Source organism: Wyeomyia smithii, chromosome 1 (genome assembly GCF_029784165.1).
Source record: "Wyeomyia smithii strain HCP4-BCI-WySm-NY-G18 chromosome 1, ASM2978416v1, whole genome shotgun sequence".
Taxonomy (NCBI): domain Eukaryota; kingdom Metazoa; phylum Arthropoda; class Insecta; order Diptera; family Culicidae; genus Wyeomyia; species Wyeomyia smithii.
Window position 1 is genome coordinate 9,023,119 of NC_073694.1, and position 16,282 is coordinate 9,039,400.

At 41.7% G+C, this 16,282-nt stretch overlaps 3 protein-coding genes across 3 annotated transcripts; all 3 read right to left on the reverse strand.

Moving 5' to 3' along the window:
* Positions 1–1,336: 1,336 nt before the first annotated feature.
* LOC129721615 (uncharacterized) lies at positions 1,337–2,989 on the reverse strand. The gene has a single exon (XM_055674377.1). The coding sequence runs from the start codon at positions 2,987–2,989 to the stop codon at positions 1,337–1,339; it is 1,653 nt and encodes a 550-aa protein (XP_055530352.1).
* Positions 2,990–4,003: 1,014 nt separating this feature from the next.
* On the reverse strand, positions 4,004–4,798 carry LOC129721651 (uncharacterized). Its single transcript, XM_055674450.1, has 2 exons — positions 4,390–4,798; positions 4,004–4,317 (listed from the first exon to the last, which is right to left on the reverse strand). Exons 1-2 carry the CDS (start codon positions 4,796–4,798, stop codon positions 4,004–4,006), a joined length of 723 nt encoding a protein of 240 aa, XP_055530425.1.
* Positions 4,799–5,097: 299 nt separating this feature from the next.
* LOC129721844 (uncharacterized) lies at positions 5,098–6,349 on the reverse strand. Its single transcript, XM_055674903.1, has 2 exons — positions 5,446–6,349; positions 5,098–5,327 (listed from the first exon to the last, which is right to left on the reverse strand). The coding sequence occupies exons 1-2, from the start codon at positions 6,347–6,349 to the stop codon at positions 5,098–5,100; spliced, it is 1,134 nt and encodes a 377-aa protein (XP_055530878.1).
* Positions 6,350–16,282: the final 9,933 nt, after the last annotated feature.

A 16,282-nucleotide genomic window follows, 5' to 3' on the forward strand; every position in this document is an offset into this window, starting at 1 on the left:
AATAATTTCGTGAAAAATGAAGGATTGAAGTTGGGAGAAGTGATAGTGACCTTGCGTTGGTAGGATTGAAGCAAACTTGCCGTATGCTGCTCTGGCGGTTCTGGGAGGAGGAGAGTGGATAGGATTGGCGAGTTGTGCTCCGGTTAATGCGTGGCGCACAATCCGCTTCCAAGGTTCAATTTCTTGGTAGGACCAACAGTGAGATCGTGAAGCAGGATCATCGCTCTAGATGTGCTGCTTCCCGATGACATTCTACTGGGCGACGTGAGTCTAGGGGCTATCTATGATTGTGCCAGTGATTTTTTTTTCACTATGGAGAACGCGATGGTGGTGGACGAGATTAGGGACACCTGACCCAATCTAACAACAAGCCGTTCCTTAATAAATATTCTTAGTCCTTATGAAAGTATCTAAAAAAGTACAGAAAGGTTTAATGAAAGTATACATCCCGTTTGATTAGTTGATATTTTAGGTGTGTTAATCAATTAATAAGTCAATTAATCATATGCAAATTGTCATTTTTTGTGTTCTGGATATCTATTGTATTTGATTATTTCAACTGATTTTTTTTGAGGCAAAGGTTTTATGATTTTTCTAGCTTAAAAATGAATATTGTTATGTTAGCAGCTTTGCCTATAAAAGATGGATTTTTTGCCTATAAAAGATGGATTTTTTTAAATGTCATTTATGTTTTGGATTTTGAATGCAAGAAAGTTAGACAGATTTGACATTCAACAGGTAACCTAATATAATAAACCGTAACCTTTAAGATAACCAGCAAGATAAGGACATGTCCGATTGCTTGTCACGGTTAATCCTGATCGGACTGTTAGGTTTCGTATGCATGGGACTTAGCTAGTTTATATATTCAGTAGGCCTATAATTATAATTATTGTAAGTATTGAATCAAACGGATCTTTAGATTCACATTCGGATTTTAAAACACTATCTCATATGCGCACGTATATACTTTTAATATTGTCGAGACAATGGACTGTACTTAATTCACTACGGGAACATTCCAGATGGTTCTATCACCTCACAGGATTTTCGGATGAAGAACTTCCAATTATTTCACTCAAACTTATATTATACTTTAACCATTTACACTCTTCCAAAATTTAAACACGAATGAATCTATCTCTACTGCCACTGTCCTATTTATAGCACTGTACTAATTTCTAGAACATTCGAAACGAAAAACTAAAAAAAACTATGAAGGAACGTATTCACCATCTGGAAAACTCGAGAAAATGCTCCAACAGGAAGCGGCTGTCAAACACGTCGAGCTGTCAAAATTTGCGTTTGCGTTGACGAGGGGTAAACAAAACCGAAATTACATCGAGCTGAACCGGTTGGCTCGAACATTCTCCCCCCGGGACTCGTCGATTTCAGTCTCGTAAGCTTGTAGATTATCCAAAATTGGCAGTGGAGCAAGTTTATGTATTGGTCTCATCAGTAAACCAGCCTTGGTTCGCAGTTCCACCGTCCTCACCATGTTGTCTAATCCCGGATAAGTGTTTTCCACCTTTCCCATCTTCCAGAGTTGCGGAGGCAGATTGTCTTCTTTAATGAGCACAATCATTCCCTTTCGAAGGTTGGCATGCTTACGAGTCCATTTGCCTCGGACTTGTAATTCCACTAAATATTCACGGGACCAGCGTTTCCAAAACATCTCCCTAAGATGTTGTACATATTGCCAACGAGAGAGGCGGTTGCTGGGGATTTCATCATATGTTGGCTCAGGAATTGCATTCAATGGTCGGTCAATTAGAAAATGACCCGGAGTGAGAGGTTCCAAATCTGCCGGGCCGTCAGATGAAGCATATAAGGGTCTTGAGTTCAAAAGTGCTTTGATTTGGAACAGTAAAGTCGAAAACTCACTCATTGTTAACAAAGCTGACTGACACACCTTCCTCAAAATCGTCTTAGTGCTTTTCACGCCTGCTTCCCATAGCCCACCCATGTGTGGTGCATTCGGCGGAATCATTCTCCTACGAATTTGACGAGAATGACAAAATTCAAAAATTTTCTTCTCAGTTAGTTGCTGCCTAAAAAGTTCACATAATTCATGCAGCTCATGTTTTGCTCCGACAAAATTTGTTCCATGGTCAGAATACACCTCTTCGGGAAGTCCACGTCGAGAAACAAACCGAACCAATGCACTCATAAACGCCTCGGTTGAAAGGTTCTCTACGGCCTCGAGATGAATCCCCTTTGTCACCAGACACACGAATACACATATGTAGCCCTTGACGGGAGCAGTCTTACGACCTGTTTGCTTAATAAAAATGGGTCCGGCAAAATCAACACCCACCTTTTGGAACGCTAGAGCTCTATCACACCGACTTGCAGGCAGGTCACCCATGAATTGATTGGCAGTTATTGGTTTGCACTTGAAACACGTGACGCAATTTCTGGTCACTTTGCGAAATGTGGATCGTGGATTCAGAACCCAGAACTGTCTACGCACAATAGCCATAAGAGCAGATGGGCCCACATGGAGGTTCTCACGATGAATAGCCATTATAAAATTTTGAACCACCATATTATGACCAGGTAAAATTAACTGGTATTTACCTTCATCAGTCAAACTCGAATGACGTAATCTACCACCCGCTCTCAACAGCCCGTTATTAATTATTGGACATAAGTTTCCAATATGCTTGCAAGGCTTACCTGCCTTCACTCTTTCAATTTCATCAGCTAGACTTTGAAATTGTAACACACGAACTATGGTAGTCATTGCCGACCGCAATTCCTCCACTGTAGGATATCGCTGAATTACACGATTCATCTTAACCTTTTCTCTGCAGTTTTTATAAAACCGCAATATGTACGCCAACACTCGTTGCAGTTTTCTAAACGATTCATATTTGAAGAAAATTGGTAGAACATCCATATTAACCACTGCTTGTACAGCGGACACACATTTCAATTCGGGAATATCTTCATCAGCTAACTTCTCTGGAGAATCTATTTCGTACATCTCGTCTCGTAAAAATCTCGGGCCGTTTCACCAAAGGTCATTACTTAATAGCTTATCAGCGGATTGACCACGAGACACCAAGTCTGCAGGATTTTCATTCGTATTAACATACTTCCATCGAAATTGTTCACCGCTCTCTTTAATTTCACGCACACGATTTGAAACGTACAAATCTAGTTGACTGGGATTTTTCTGCAACCAAGCAAGCACGATTTGGCTGTCAGACCATAAAATTATTTCGTTGATTGCAGTGTTTAGTGCGGAGAGGATTTTCTTCACCAACCGGACTAACAAACCGGCAGCAAGAAATTCTTTACGAGGGATGGTAAGTACATCCTTCGGCACTATTTAAGATTTAGCGCATAACAATTTAACATCGATTTTTTTTTCAGGAACAAGGGATCGTATATAAACACACGCTCCATATGCGTGCATCGAAGTATCAGCGAAGCCGTGCAACTCGAACACAGCGGCGTCCGAATTCACTATTTGACGAGGAATACGAAGTTGGCTAACACCATCAATGGCCCTAAGGAAAGTTTCTACTGCATTCTTCAACTCACCGGTGATACTTTCATCCCAGTTCAGTTTTGCTTTCCAGATTCTGTGCATCAAGAGTTTTCCGATCACGATGACCGGTGCCACTAAGCCAAGCGGATCGTACATACGTGCGATTACAGACAAGAGGTGTCTCTTTGTAGGCGTCTTTTTATCATCCGATGGTGCCGAAGAAAATATTAATTCATCCGACGCCGGGTTCCACATCAAACCCAACGTTTTGATTGCTTCTTCTGCGCCGATACAGACGAGTTCCTCACGGTCACATTGAGGGATCTTTTCCAAAAGTTTGGGACTATTCGACGACCACTTATGTAGGTGAAAGCCACCGGCGGACAACAGCTGGACCAACTGCTCTTGTGCTGCGGACGCCGTGCTGAGATCATTGAAACCGAATAATGCGTTGTCTACGTAGCAATCCTTCTCGATGATGTCAGCAGCCATAGGATATTTGGCTCACTCGTCGATTGCCAACTGTAGCAGAGCTCTTGTAGCCAAAAACGGAGCGGATGCAGTGCCATAAGTTACGGTAGTCAGCTCAAGCACACGAAGGCGACACGATGGATCAATTCTCCAGAACACACGTTGTAACGGTGTGTGACACTCGTCGACGATAATTTCCCGATACATCTTTGTAATGTCGGCAGACAAAACATAACATGGCTCACGGAACCGAAGGACTATGGATTGCAGGTCGCTCTGGTTGATAGCACCTACCTTTAAAACATCGTTGAGGCAGCGTCCAGAGACCTTAGCTGAAGCATCAAACACTACCCGACATTTGGTGGTAGTATTCGACGGTTTTAAAACGGCATGGTGAGGTAGCTACCATTTCACAATACCCGACATGTCCTTATTTTCGTCTATTTCTTTACAGTGACCAAGGTCCTCATATTCAGCCATGAATTCTGTATACTGTTGCTTTAATTCTGGTTGCTGAGCAAGTCTTTTTTCCAAAGCATAAAATCTTCTCAAGGCCACTTGTCTGGAGTCACCAAGTTCATCCAGCGTGTTGCGGAGTGGCAGTTGAACTACGTATCTACCCGTTGCATCACGACGATGTGTGGCTTGGAAATGCAGTTCACATTCTTGCTCTTCAGTGCAAACCTTAGAAGCAGAATGCACCTCTTCCACCTCCCAAAAACGTTGTATCAACGAATTCAAATTATCCACCGTGACGGAGTGTGAGTAAACTGTCTGTTCTGCTGTCGTATTCACATCGCAGCAACCACCAACGACCCAGCCGAGCATTGTTTCTCGCAGAATAGGGTAATTATCAGCTAATATAATTTCACCTGGTAGCAGTAACTTGAGGAACCATTGGTTTCCTAGCAACAAATCGATTTTTCCACTCTGATAAAATTGAGCAAGTCTGCCGTAGCCTGATCCGTGATCAAGCAACTGACGTTGGCTTCAAAATTAGAGTACCTGGAACGGATTTTGAGGACGCGAATACCCAACGAACGGCTCTTTATGTTGTTAATGCCTGCCACTACTATATTGGATGGATTCTGCTTCAAGCCTAATTTTTCCATCATTGTTCGGGACACTTAGTTTGCTTGGGAGGCTGAGTCAAGTAAAACTCTGCAGGGGCGGGGGTTGTTATTTTTATCGATGACATCCACTACAGCTATCAGCAATAATACTTGCTGCAGCGGTCTAGTTTTTACGGATGAGCAGGTGGCGCTAGTTACTTGTGGAGGCTGCTGCTCTTTTTCCTGCTGAGCAGGGAGTTCTGGTTTAGGTGATGGTTCCTGTTCGTTTGCTGATCGCTGCTCCTCTAAATGGAGCAGACTATGATGGCGACGTTTGCACTTGGTGCAGAATTTGGCAGATTGGCAATTACTACTGTGATGACCTTTTCTTAAACAATTGAAGCAAACGTTTTTCTCGCGTACCTTCTTTAATCGTTGCGGTACGGAAAGTGACAAACTCGGAACAGGTAAAATTTGGATGTCCTTTTCCGCAAAAGTCGCACTTAACCTCTACTTCGCTGGACGTGAGTGCTAAAGATTTTTGGTGATTCAATTTAGCTGGTGCTAATGTTTTGGCCTGACTTGGAGGTAACTTAGATACTTCACAGCGTTCTAAAACGAAGCATTGATCTTTCAGAAACTTTAGGGTATCATCGTAATTTGGTAACTGGCCATGAGCAATGGTTGATTCCCAACGTCTTCTGGTTTCCTTATCCAAGGAATTTGCTAGCAGATGGACAACAATCTGCTCGGATACCCCGGTAAACTCTTGCTGAAGGAATTTGAGGCTTTCTACGTGTCGGGAACACTCATCCACCAGGTGTCTCAATTCACTGTGGTTTTCTTTTGACATCCGCTTGAGGTTGAGCAGTCCGTATATATGGGTATCAATTGAATGGCGCTTATTCTCGTATCTTTCTTCTAGCATCTTCCAGGCATGAGCATAGTTGCCTTCATTAATGGTTTTGGCATCGATTAAACCGGCTGCATCACCCAACAATGACTTATCAAGGTGGTAAAGTTTTACAGCAGGTGGGTCGAGGGTTTTATCAACTAAATTCTTGAACATTGCCCTAAATTTTGGCCAGCTTTCGTATCGGCCATCGAACGTAGGAATTGGCATTCGGAGGGACTGCTGGACCACAACGGGTGCCTGCGGAACTGCTACGGCATGCAGTTGACTGGCATTTACGTTTGCAACTAGAGAACCACAATTGATTCTAGCAATTTGCTCTTCGAGCAATATGGATACTTCGTCGTAGAGGTTATCGAATGTTTCATAGTGTTCGTCATGCGACTCACGATCATCGTCACTAACTAGCGTCATTATCAGATCATGTATAGCCTGTTACTCTTTGTAAGCAGCTTCTAGCTTACGTGAATAAACCTTCACTTGTGCTTCAGTCAGAACAAGCGAATTGTCGTCGGCCTGGCAAGTATTAAATATTTTCGTTACCTTACCTTTTGCAACGCCGCGGCGGTGGATGAGTGTGTTAAGTTGCTCCATGGCTTGCAACTTTTCCTTCAATTTTAACTTTCTTTTCTGGCGTTTGCTCAGGGGAGTAGAGGATGACGAAGCTGATTGCCCAAGTGCGTTATCAGCTACGACAGGACTCTGCGGATGCACAGAAGCACTTCCGGACATACCACCTAAGACGCAAACTAGTTCCAAACCTTATGCTTGGAACGGGAACGGAACACAGCCAAGTCTGTGCTCACGGTTACTAAAGTTTGCGCCTTTTGCAATATTAACAGATAAATTATCACTGCACGATCTTCGATTTAAAAGCCATCGACTCTGTACACTTCAAGATGGCTACTTCAAATTTTTCAATGGCTTCGCACTAGCACGTGCGTTCACTTATTTGGTGCCCAATTTCACTGTTCTTTTAATAGTCTATCGTTCACATGGCTCACTTCTCGAGCGTTTCATCACACACGCGGAACCACCGGAATACCAAATTTATTCCCGATATCCGGCTCGAAGGACCAAATTATGTCGAGACAATGGACTGTAATTAATTCACTACGGGAACATTCCGGATGGTTCTATCACTTCACAGGATTTTCGGATGAAGAACTTCCAATTATTTCACTCAAACTTATATTATACTTTAACCATTTACACTCTTCCAAAATTGAAACACGAATGAATCTATCTCTACTGCCACTGTCCTATTTATAGCACTGTACTAATTTCTAGAACATTCGAAACGGAAAACTAAAAAAAAACTATGAAGGAACGTATTCACCATTTGGAAAACTCGAGAAAATGCTCCAACAGGAAATTTGCGTTTGCGTTGACGAGGGGTAAACAAAACCGAAATTACATCAAGCTGAACCGGTTGGCTCGAACAAATATAATTACATGGAATATCTTCAAACAAGTGTACCGACTAAGAAAGTTTATTTGGATTTTGAAATACTTAAAAATTCCAAATAAAAAAATGCGATGGTTTTATTTTGTTAGATATGTTCTCTTATTTGCTATTTTGGATTTCTTTAGCTTTTGAACATTTTTTCTAGCTTCCACGCAAATTGAGGTAAAATTTTTTAAAGATGACACGGGTTCGAAACCATAAAACCAATAATGATAATATTGGCATTTTGCAAATTTATTAGGAATGTAGTATTGTTACCTATGCTTACGCGCTTTTTTATGTTTTTCGAGCTTTGGATGCATAAGTGTTGCCAAATTTAAAATTTAACAGAAATATTCTCTCGTGCGTCTACGAAAATGATAATCGCGTTGTTACTACTCATTTGTCCTTACGCCAGTTGCCGTAGTGTGAATGATAATATTAATTGTGATTAACAGTGAAACAGACTATTGACAGACTAACCTATTGCCTACACGAAAAACTGTCGGATTTTCCATCCATCAATCTACGCGAAAATAACGTTTCTTTGTTACCAGTGTGTACGGCGCGCATAGTAATTACGAGATTGATAGCTTCCATAACGGTACGTCGTGTAGAAATCGTATATAACTTGCTAGAGGCTAGCTATCCGGCAAACTTTGTCCCGTTCATTCATACTTTCTTCATCTAATTAACTCTGCCCATTAACGACAGTTTAACCTGTTTTTTTTTTTTTACCAAATATTCGTGACTTCAGGTGTGTTTTTCGCGGTATCGTAGGGTTTTTTTTTATTTTAGGACAGACGAAGTCTATACGAGAGATGTCGCTACTCGATCTGTAAGATAGAAAACTGAATGTCTGGTTGACCAAACCCCTAAAGACTCCGCGCCGATACATTCCATGAGGTCTTATTATCTACAGATAAATCAACAACGCGCAATAGTTTTCGGTATGAAGAGGATCACCTTACGAGGAGATGTCCGATTAAGTCCAGTATATTTGCGTATGCTTATTACTGTGGTGTTACTTCATCAAACTGAAAAAGTTCGGAACACATTATGAATTTCGTGGCGGATGTAATGAACTTGTAGGCGCGACATTTGGTCTAAAGAACCCGACACTCGAAATCAGTGAATCGTTTACCAAAACGAACCCCGCTGTATACCCTGCCCTTCCTCCAACATCCCAGTGATTTCTCGCGGAAGTGCAGAGGTGTTTTCGGCTTCCAATAAAGCGAGTATCACGTCAACATATTCCCATACAAACTCCTTCTTTGACCTGCATTCGGATGCGGCCGGCGCATCTGTTGGTTCTCTGTGTAATTACAGGTTATCTGGCAATAACGGAGTAGCAACCGCGGGCGGTCAATCATGCTCATGCTCATGCTCATGCTATTGGACCACTGTGCGATGGAGACGCATCAGGAAGATAGAGCAGGAGAACATGATAACTAGTGAGACACTGGTGGACATGCGTTGAAAACAACATTTGGAGGTTTAACGGCGAAAAGGAACAGGTATCGACAGAAACAGGAGAAAAACTGAAGAAGATGGACAAACTGTAGATTCGTCAAGCTTGAATCAGGCCAAGAGAGCTTGTAAAGAACTTGAAAGCCACAAAACAGCTGAAAAGGACGGTGTTCCAGCCGAAATTTTTAAAGTCGGCTGTGAGCAGCGTTGCATTGCCGCAAATAGAGTGTTTTACAGAAGAAGCTGTCCTCGATTCAATATTGATTTAAAAAGTATTCAGCCGATGTGGAAAGCTGACCAAAAAAAAAATTTTCTATTTGCGGTTAGTTTAAATTTTGATCAAAAACGCCGTGGAGCACTTGAAAATACTTTTTGGATTGTCGCTAAAAAAATTAAAATTGCAAATACAATAATGAAAATCCTCATATTGCTATTTATCCGTCAAGAACAAATCAGAGAATCAATGTTAGAGCTTGTTAAATAAGTCAATCATGATTACTTCTCTTTTGTGTAGATTAATAGCAGCTCACCTGACTGTGCTCTAATTTAAAATTGGAAAAGTGGTGAAAAGGTTAAAATCTATGAAACGTAAAAAAATGACAAGTTCATTTTCTGAAAACTAGTTTAGAATTCACCACATTTGATACAGCAAGAATTTTTCCTTTTAAACTAATGTTTACTGTGTTGTTATATTTAGACGTTTTAGTTTTAGTTTCCTAAAATGACATTATTATTTAAAGAAAACACTAATCTTAAACAACTTCAAAGGGATAAACCATATCAGAAAACTGAAAGGAAATATCAAGAACTATTTCACTATTGATTTCTAGCCGAATAATTAACGAAAATTTACGAACTTTATACAGTCTTTTGTTGGCAAATTGAGGTTCTTAGTTTGCATCATTCCGTAATCCGTTTTCCTTTTCACGAAACTCGGAGTTATACAAAAAAAAATCATTTAGAACCGTTTACAAAAGCGGCTGAGTCGAAAGATTATATTTTATAATACATACCCTCACAAGTAAGCCGGAAGCCAAACAAATCACTGATAATTTACGACGCTTCCGACACCGCTGAAACGTTCTAACAGAGTCTAATCAGTGGGCAGAACACTTTTCACTCAAGTGGTCACGTGTTTTTTTCCTCGACCTCAACTTAGACAACGATAATATTTACACTGATTACGACACCTTCCGCCAGCGTGTTTTGCTCGCTAATTCCGATGCCGGCCCGGCCGGCTTACTGTGATTGACAGACAGACAGACAACCAGGGCGGTGAAAAAAAAAAACTGGCGCCGACGTTTGTTTTCCTTTGCCCAACGCACCCGGCCTACTAAACTTGTTACTGCAAATTTCCTTTCTCGGAAGGAAAAAAATCAAAGTAGAAAGAAAGTAGTAACTGGTAACCTATTGTAACCAGGTTGCTACTTTAATTTGGCGTAAAAAATCGTATGCATGGCGCGAGTTGGTTCGGTTGGCAGAAAAACACAACATCGCCCAAGGCCAGCGGAAACAATTACACACAGTGCCTAAGTTCTTTGCTGCAGAGCTCTGTGCGAAGCAAAAGAAAATCTGAACACCAACAGCAACAACAACAACAACACCAACCGATGGAGAACCGGAAATGCCTGGTTGCTTTCATACATACCATATTCCCAGCCCACAATTGGCGGAACTCGGGCCGGGGCGGATGAGTTTTGTATGTGTGTGGATTTCTATAGTAATCCACAGCCACATCGCAGCAATTTGTTGATGGATTCCGTTTCAAACGTTCTATGGCTGCTTGTTGGGGTTGTGGAGAAGGTAAGGCTTCGAAGAGGACCGAGGCGCAGAGTAATTGCAGAATCAGTGTTGTGTGTGGGCGAAAATGGCGAGTGGGTGAGGAGAACTATGTTCTAGCAGAGCGCAGCGGAGAGCCAATTGAATACTTGTCATCGTTGTCGTTGATGTCTTACTGAATAGAGGGTGAATCTGGGATTTACGATTGAGGAGGAAGAAAATTTCTGTAGAACAATGAAACAGAAGAGTAAATTGCTAGTTCAGCCCTTAAGCTCCGGTGGCGATAGGAGATAGTGAAAGTATGTCACCAAGCTGTACATTCTTTGTCGATTCGAAGAAAAAAAAACTATCCGACTATTCCGTCTAGGAAGGTTCTTTACACCGGGGATCAAAGACCACGCAACTTCATCTGTTTGTTTATTTTTTTGTCATGACTAGAAATTTTCGTTCCCTGCCACGGAAATGAGTACAAACTTGCCGGTACATCCCACGCTCAAAAAGCTCAAAGAAACATAACCTACGCTATTATTTTTTCCCTCCAACCCACTCTTCCTACTAGGAGAGCGCCTTAACCTCGACGTCGTCGTCCCAGTAGGCGTCGTTCACCTGAATACCATAGTGAAGAACAATAAACTCACCTTCCGGCAGTGGATCGTCATCATCATCCTCTTTACAACCGTCCGGCTTTGTCATTAGTCATTGCTTGCCTCCGTACGTCCGGTTGGGCCTTCGCCTATCGTCAGCAAGGCCGGCATCACGTGGCAATCTCATCATCTGCTGCAGTATTCGAGCTGCAACGTTACTTTACCACGTGCATTAGAGATGGCCTTCTTAACTCCCCTCCTGCTTCCGCTCACGCACACGGAACCTATGTGCTTTTGTTTTAATTGCTTTTTCTAAGCAAAAGAAAGCGTTTGCTTCGTTAAAGCTGTAGGGTGATGTAGCATGAGTAAACCAACTTTAACTTTAATTCTTAGTCTCAAGAGACATAACCTTATCGTTCTACCCATATTTTGCCCAGAGCTTGCAAAATTCGAACTGTCAAATCTGGTTTAACATAATTGCTTACTGACCGCACCGCAAAGCCTACCCTGTCTGCACTCTGTGTGGGATTTCGAATGAATTCTGATTGTCAATTTACTAGAATATGCACATGTTGTCTGCCCTCGTCTTGTCTGCAGCACAATTTCACACTCCATTCTTAAATGACGATTGGAAATTTATCCATTGAAATCAAACCCAGCTTCGGAATAGGAAATGAAATGGAAAATTGTCTTACGATTCAGACACAATCGGAAACGGAGAGTGTCTTCTCCAAATCCTTATCATTTATCGCCTGGAATTGGGTCGGTTGACCTACGCATACGCTACGGTTTGGTTTCTCTAACCTCTAACTAATGTCAGCAGAAGGACGTGCTTCGGTTGTTTGCTATTGGTGGGAATCATTAGTTGCAGCGATCGTCGTTTCGTGGTAATTCACAGACGCTGACAGTTGGCCCGATACGTTCACTGGATTGCATATCTGTCGGGCGGTTTGTGTTGTTGGTACTTCATCAGCTTGATTAAGCGTAAGTTTTGTCGGACTACTTTAAGAGCCGTAACCAGCGAACGGAAACCGGATCCGAGGACGTTAAAAGTCGTCCCTTCCTGGTCGGGGCCGCCTTTTTGGGGGGTCAACATTGTGATTGTAACTCTAGCAGCAGGGTAGGAAATTCAGGTTCCAACCATGACAACTACTACATCCGGGTCGTGTCAGGTCAGGTCGTTTTTTTTTCGTTTGTTTTTTTTTGCGTACTCAAGGGATCAGAAAGGTAATAGAAGGTTGGGATAACATTGTGCTAAGATATGGATGAGGACCCGACTTTCTTAAATAATGTAGTAGAGCATAAAAATCTTCATTCATCGCGGTTCATTGAACAAGGTACAAAATGGAAAAGGTAACAATCAACTATTGTGATGATTATTATTTGAGGAAAACAAACCGAAAAAGTTTGGAAACTGTAAAACTCCAAAATTGTTTGATTGAATTTTTCAACTAAACGAACCGCAACTTTTACCTTGCGAAAAAAAAAACTTTTGAAAATTGCCCACTGTCAAACCAGATTTCAGCTATTTATGCGCGCTGTCGTGAAATGAGTAGAGTTTCTAGAGTGTGACAGACTCCAGTCTTATAAAAAGTGAATAGAAAAAAAAGAACCAACAATTGAAGGCTAGAGAATTGAGCTCCAAATGACGGAAAAACGCATCTCAAGGACAAATTTGGCTTTATAAACTAAACTTTCGTTTCTAGTTTTATGGTGCGAAAGTGGCTCTCAACACCAATGGTAAGAACACACTTCACACTGCTAGAAACATCAAAAATGATCTCAAAATAGTTAAAAACGCCCCTATGGGCCAGAAAAGTTAAAAAAGAAAATGACTAAATATTCAATTCAGAATGACGAAAACTTTCTTCTCATATACTTAGGTTTCATCAAATCATTTCTCAGCCAAATTTTAACAAATTTTCATTAACAACACCTATTGTTTCCGTTTGTTACTGTCGTGTCCAACGGAACACATCCTTTTTCTTTCAGCCATCTTGACTTCTTGACTTTTCTCTTTTTTTTTCTTTGTGCAACTTTTCCATCCGCTTCCTACAACAGCTCTCCAAAAACTGATTCGACTTTTACTGTTACGCAAACAAAGTTCTGTTGCTAGCCGTTAGGTTGCTGTGATCTATTGTTCAAAGTACTCGTTTTTATTTCTAAATATATATATTAAATGCACATTTATTTATTTCTTGTTATTTTTTTGATTATTTCTTATAGATATGTTTTTTATAACATATTTGTTTTATTCAGCGGGTTCATACTCTATAGTTACTAAAAAGAACTTTCCAAATCTTACAGCAATTGAAGCTCCAGCATTACAAAAATGTGTGAAAAATTGCGAATAATTTTAAAAATTTGAAAATAACATAAACCATCTCATTTATTTTTAAACTATTCATCACATATAGGTAAGCTTTCTAGACATATTTATATATCTCAAATGCTCTATTTTTCGCCTTTCCAAAACAGCCAAAATATAAAAAATTGGTTTAAAAATAACCAAATTGAACATAAAAATCACAGGAGGGTTGTGTGCAAAGCCACGACCGCAAGGTTGAAGTAGAATACTTTTACAAGAAAGATAACCCGGCTGCTTGCGTGTCAGTCATTTTTTCTAGCAAATAAACGTTGCCTAATCAGATCAATCGAATTTTGCGCTTCAACAAAGATTGATCATTTTTAATAATATACAGTCAGGTTTTTTTTACGCGGGGAATACGTACCTCGTAAAAAAAACCACGTTAATTCGAAAATCCGCGTAAAAAAACCGCGCTAATTCAAAAATCCGCGTACAAGAAACCGCGTTAATTCGAAAATCCGCGTAAAAAACCTTGTAAAAAAACCGCGTAAAACAAAAACCTGACTGTAGTAAGTTGCTTGTCATGTCATGCTTGATAATTTTTAAATTTTGGTTATGCGAAAAATTAATTTTTAATATTATTAATTTTATGCAGATAATGAAAATTTTTCGGATGTCGTACTCATGACTGAAGGAAAAGATAATTCAGTACGTTCTGCGACACGGAGATAAAGTAAAATTTATAGCTTTTAAAAATTTAAAAATGTAAATTAACTCAAAAGAAAATATTACCTCTTCAATCATCAGGTTTTTTTTCATCCTGAAAAGGACAATTTGTTGTTTAATTCAATATCGGTAAAAATACCGATCACATCTTGGTGTTATCACTGACAGTGCGAATAAAGTATTCCTTGTGATAAAATAAGCAGTGGAAAGCTGATTTAACAATCAAAACTAGACGGCTCATGTGAATGCAAGATTTTGTTTTGGACGCGCTGGAGCCTCAGCCTGTGTGTCCGGGCACAGTCCTTCCAAACTGGTACTGCGTATTCCAACGTGGGGTAAATGATCTGTCTGTAGACAGCCATCTTATTCTTCAGACACAATTTCGAATTCCTGCAAATCAGGGGGTACAATGCCCTGATGAGGATGCAGCATTTGGTCACTGTCTTATCGACATGTGCCCGAAAAATCAAATGACTGTCCAGAGACAGACCAAGATAAACAACCACGTTGGACCACTCTATGAGGGAGCCACCGAACCGTATCCTGCAATCGTCAGCAGGAACAAGCCTGGGCGATCTCGAATGTGGAAACAAAATGACCTGGGTCTTAGCCACATTGATCACAATTTTCCAGCTGGTGTAGTACTCATTCAGAGCATCCAGGCCTCCTTGCAGCCTGCGTGTCAGAGCGCGGATGATGCGACCCTTATACATGATCGCGGTATCATCCGCGAATTGGGACAACACTCCACCCCCCGGGAGAGGTGGGATGTCCGAGGTGTAAATGTTATACAGGAGTGGTCCCAAGATACTACCTTGGGGCACTCCTGCAGCGATGTTGAGTTGCTCTGAGCACACATTGTGCAAGGAAACCCGAAAAGCTCTGTCCGAGAGATAACTTTTGATGATCTTTATCAAATATATCGGAAAATTGTGTCGATGTAGCTTGTACACCAGGCCATCATGCCACACATTGTCAAAAGCCTTTTCAATGTCCAAAAGCGCCATTGCTGTCGTCTTGGACACCGACTTGTTCCGCTGGATGATGTTCGTAACTCGATTGAGCTGATGGATGGTGGACCTGCCCTTGCGGAAACCAAACTGTTCCTCAGGGAGGACACCATTCTCATCGGTGAATGAAAGCAGGCGGCTCTGGATCGACTTTTCAAACAGCTTGGAGAGGGCAGAGAGAAGGCTGATTGGACGATAACTCTTAGGAATAGAAGGATCTTTCCCCGGCTTCAGTACTGGGATGACTTTAGCTAACTTCCACATTGAAGGGAAGTAGCCAAGCTCCCAGCACCGGTTGAAAACACGTGCTACAAAAGCAAATGAGCCGTGGCTCAGGTGCTTGAGCTCGAGGTTAAATGTGTTATCAAAGCCGGGGGCCTTCATATTCCTAGATCTCCTCGCTAGACCGATGAGCTCATCCGCCGTCACTCGTACTTCCTCTGGGACCAAACTGTTCGAATTGTCGACCATAGTAACTTCCTCAGAAACAGCCAGCTCGAAAGGGCTGACGATGTTTCGCCCCAAATTGTGTGACAACACGAACTGCTGCCCCAGCGCGTTCGCCTTTTCAACAGGTGTTATGAGTAGTTCACCTTCCCCGGACGGAACAAGCGGAGGAATGGGTTTTGGTCTCTTTTTCAGAATTTTGGTTAAGGACCAAAAAGGTTTTGAGTTTGGTGGAATCTGGCGGAGCTTTTGGCCAAACTCGTGGTTCCGCAGATCTTGAATGCGTTCCTGAATAACCTTGGTCAGTCGGTTGCTCATGGTCTTCTTGGATCGGTCACCAGTTCGTTGGTACTGGCGCCGATAGATGTTGCGCAACCTTATGATGTGTTTAGTGGTGCTGTCGATATGGAGGGCGGTACTCACCTGAGTATGCTGTACTGGGACCGCCGAGTCACGTGCGACGGCAATCGCACGCTGGAGTGTGTCCAACGCCTGGTCGATCTCCGCTGGAGTGTTCAACGGGTGGTAGGTGTTGGTGTTCTCGTCGACGATACGCTGAAACCGGGTCCAGTCGGC

Coding starts and splice junctions, on each gene's coding strand:
- LOC129721615 (XM_055674377.1), bottom strand. CDS start 2,989: ATGTACGAAATAGATTCTCCAGAGAAGTTAGCTGATGAAGATATTCCC.
- LOC129721844 (XM_055674903.1), bottom strand. CDS start 6,349: ATGACGCTAGTTAGTGACGATGATCGTGAGTCGCATGACGAACACTAT. Junction 5,328..5,445: donor TACCGCAACGATTAAAGAAG/GTACGCGAGAAA, acceptor TGCTCCATTTAG/AGGAGCAGCGATCAGCAAAC.
- LOC129721651 (XM_055674450.1), bottom strand. CDS start 4,798: ATGCTCGGCTGGGTCGTTGGTGGTTGCTGCGATGTGAATACGACAGCA. Junction 4,318..4,389: donor CGAAAATAAGGACATGTCGG/GTATTGTGAAAT, acceptor AATGTCGGGTAG/TGTTTGATGCTTCAGCTAAG.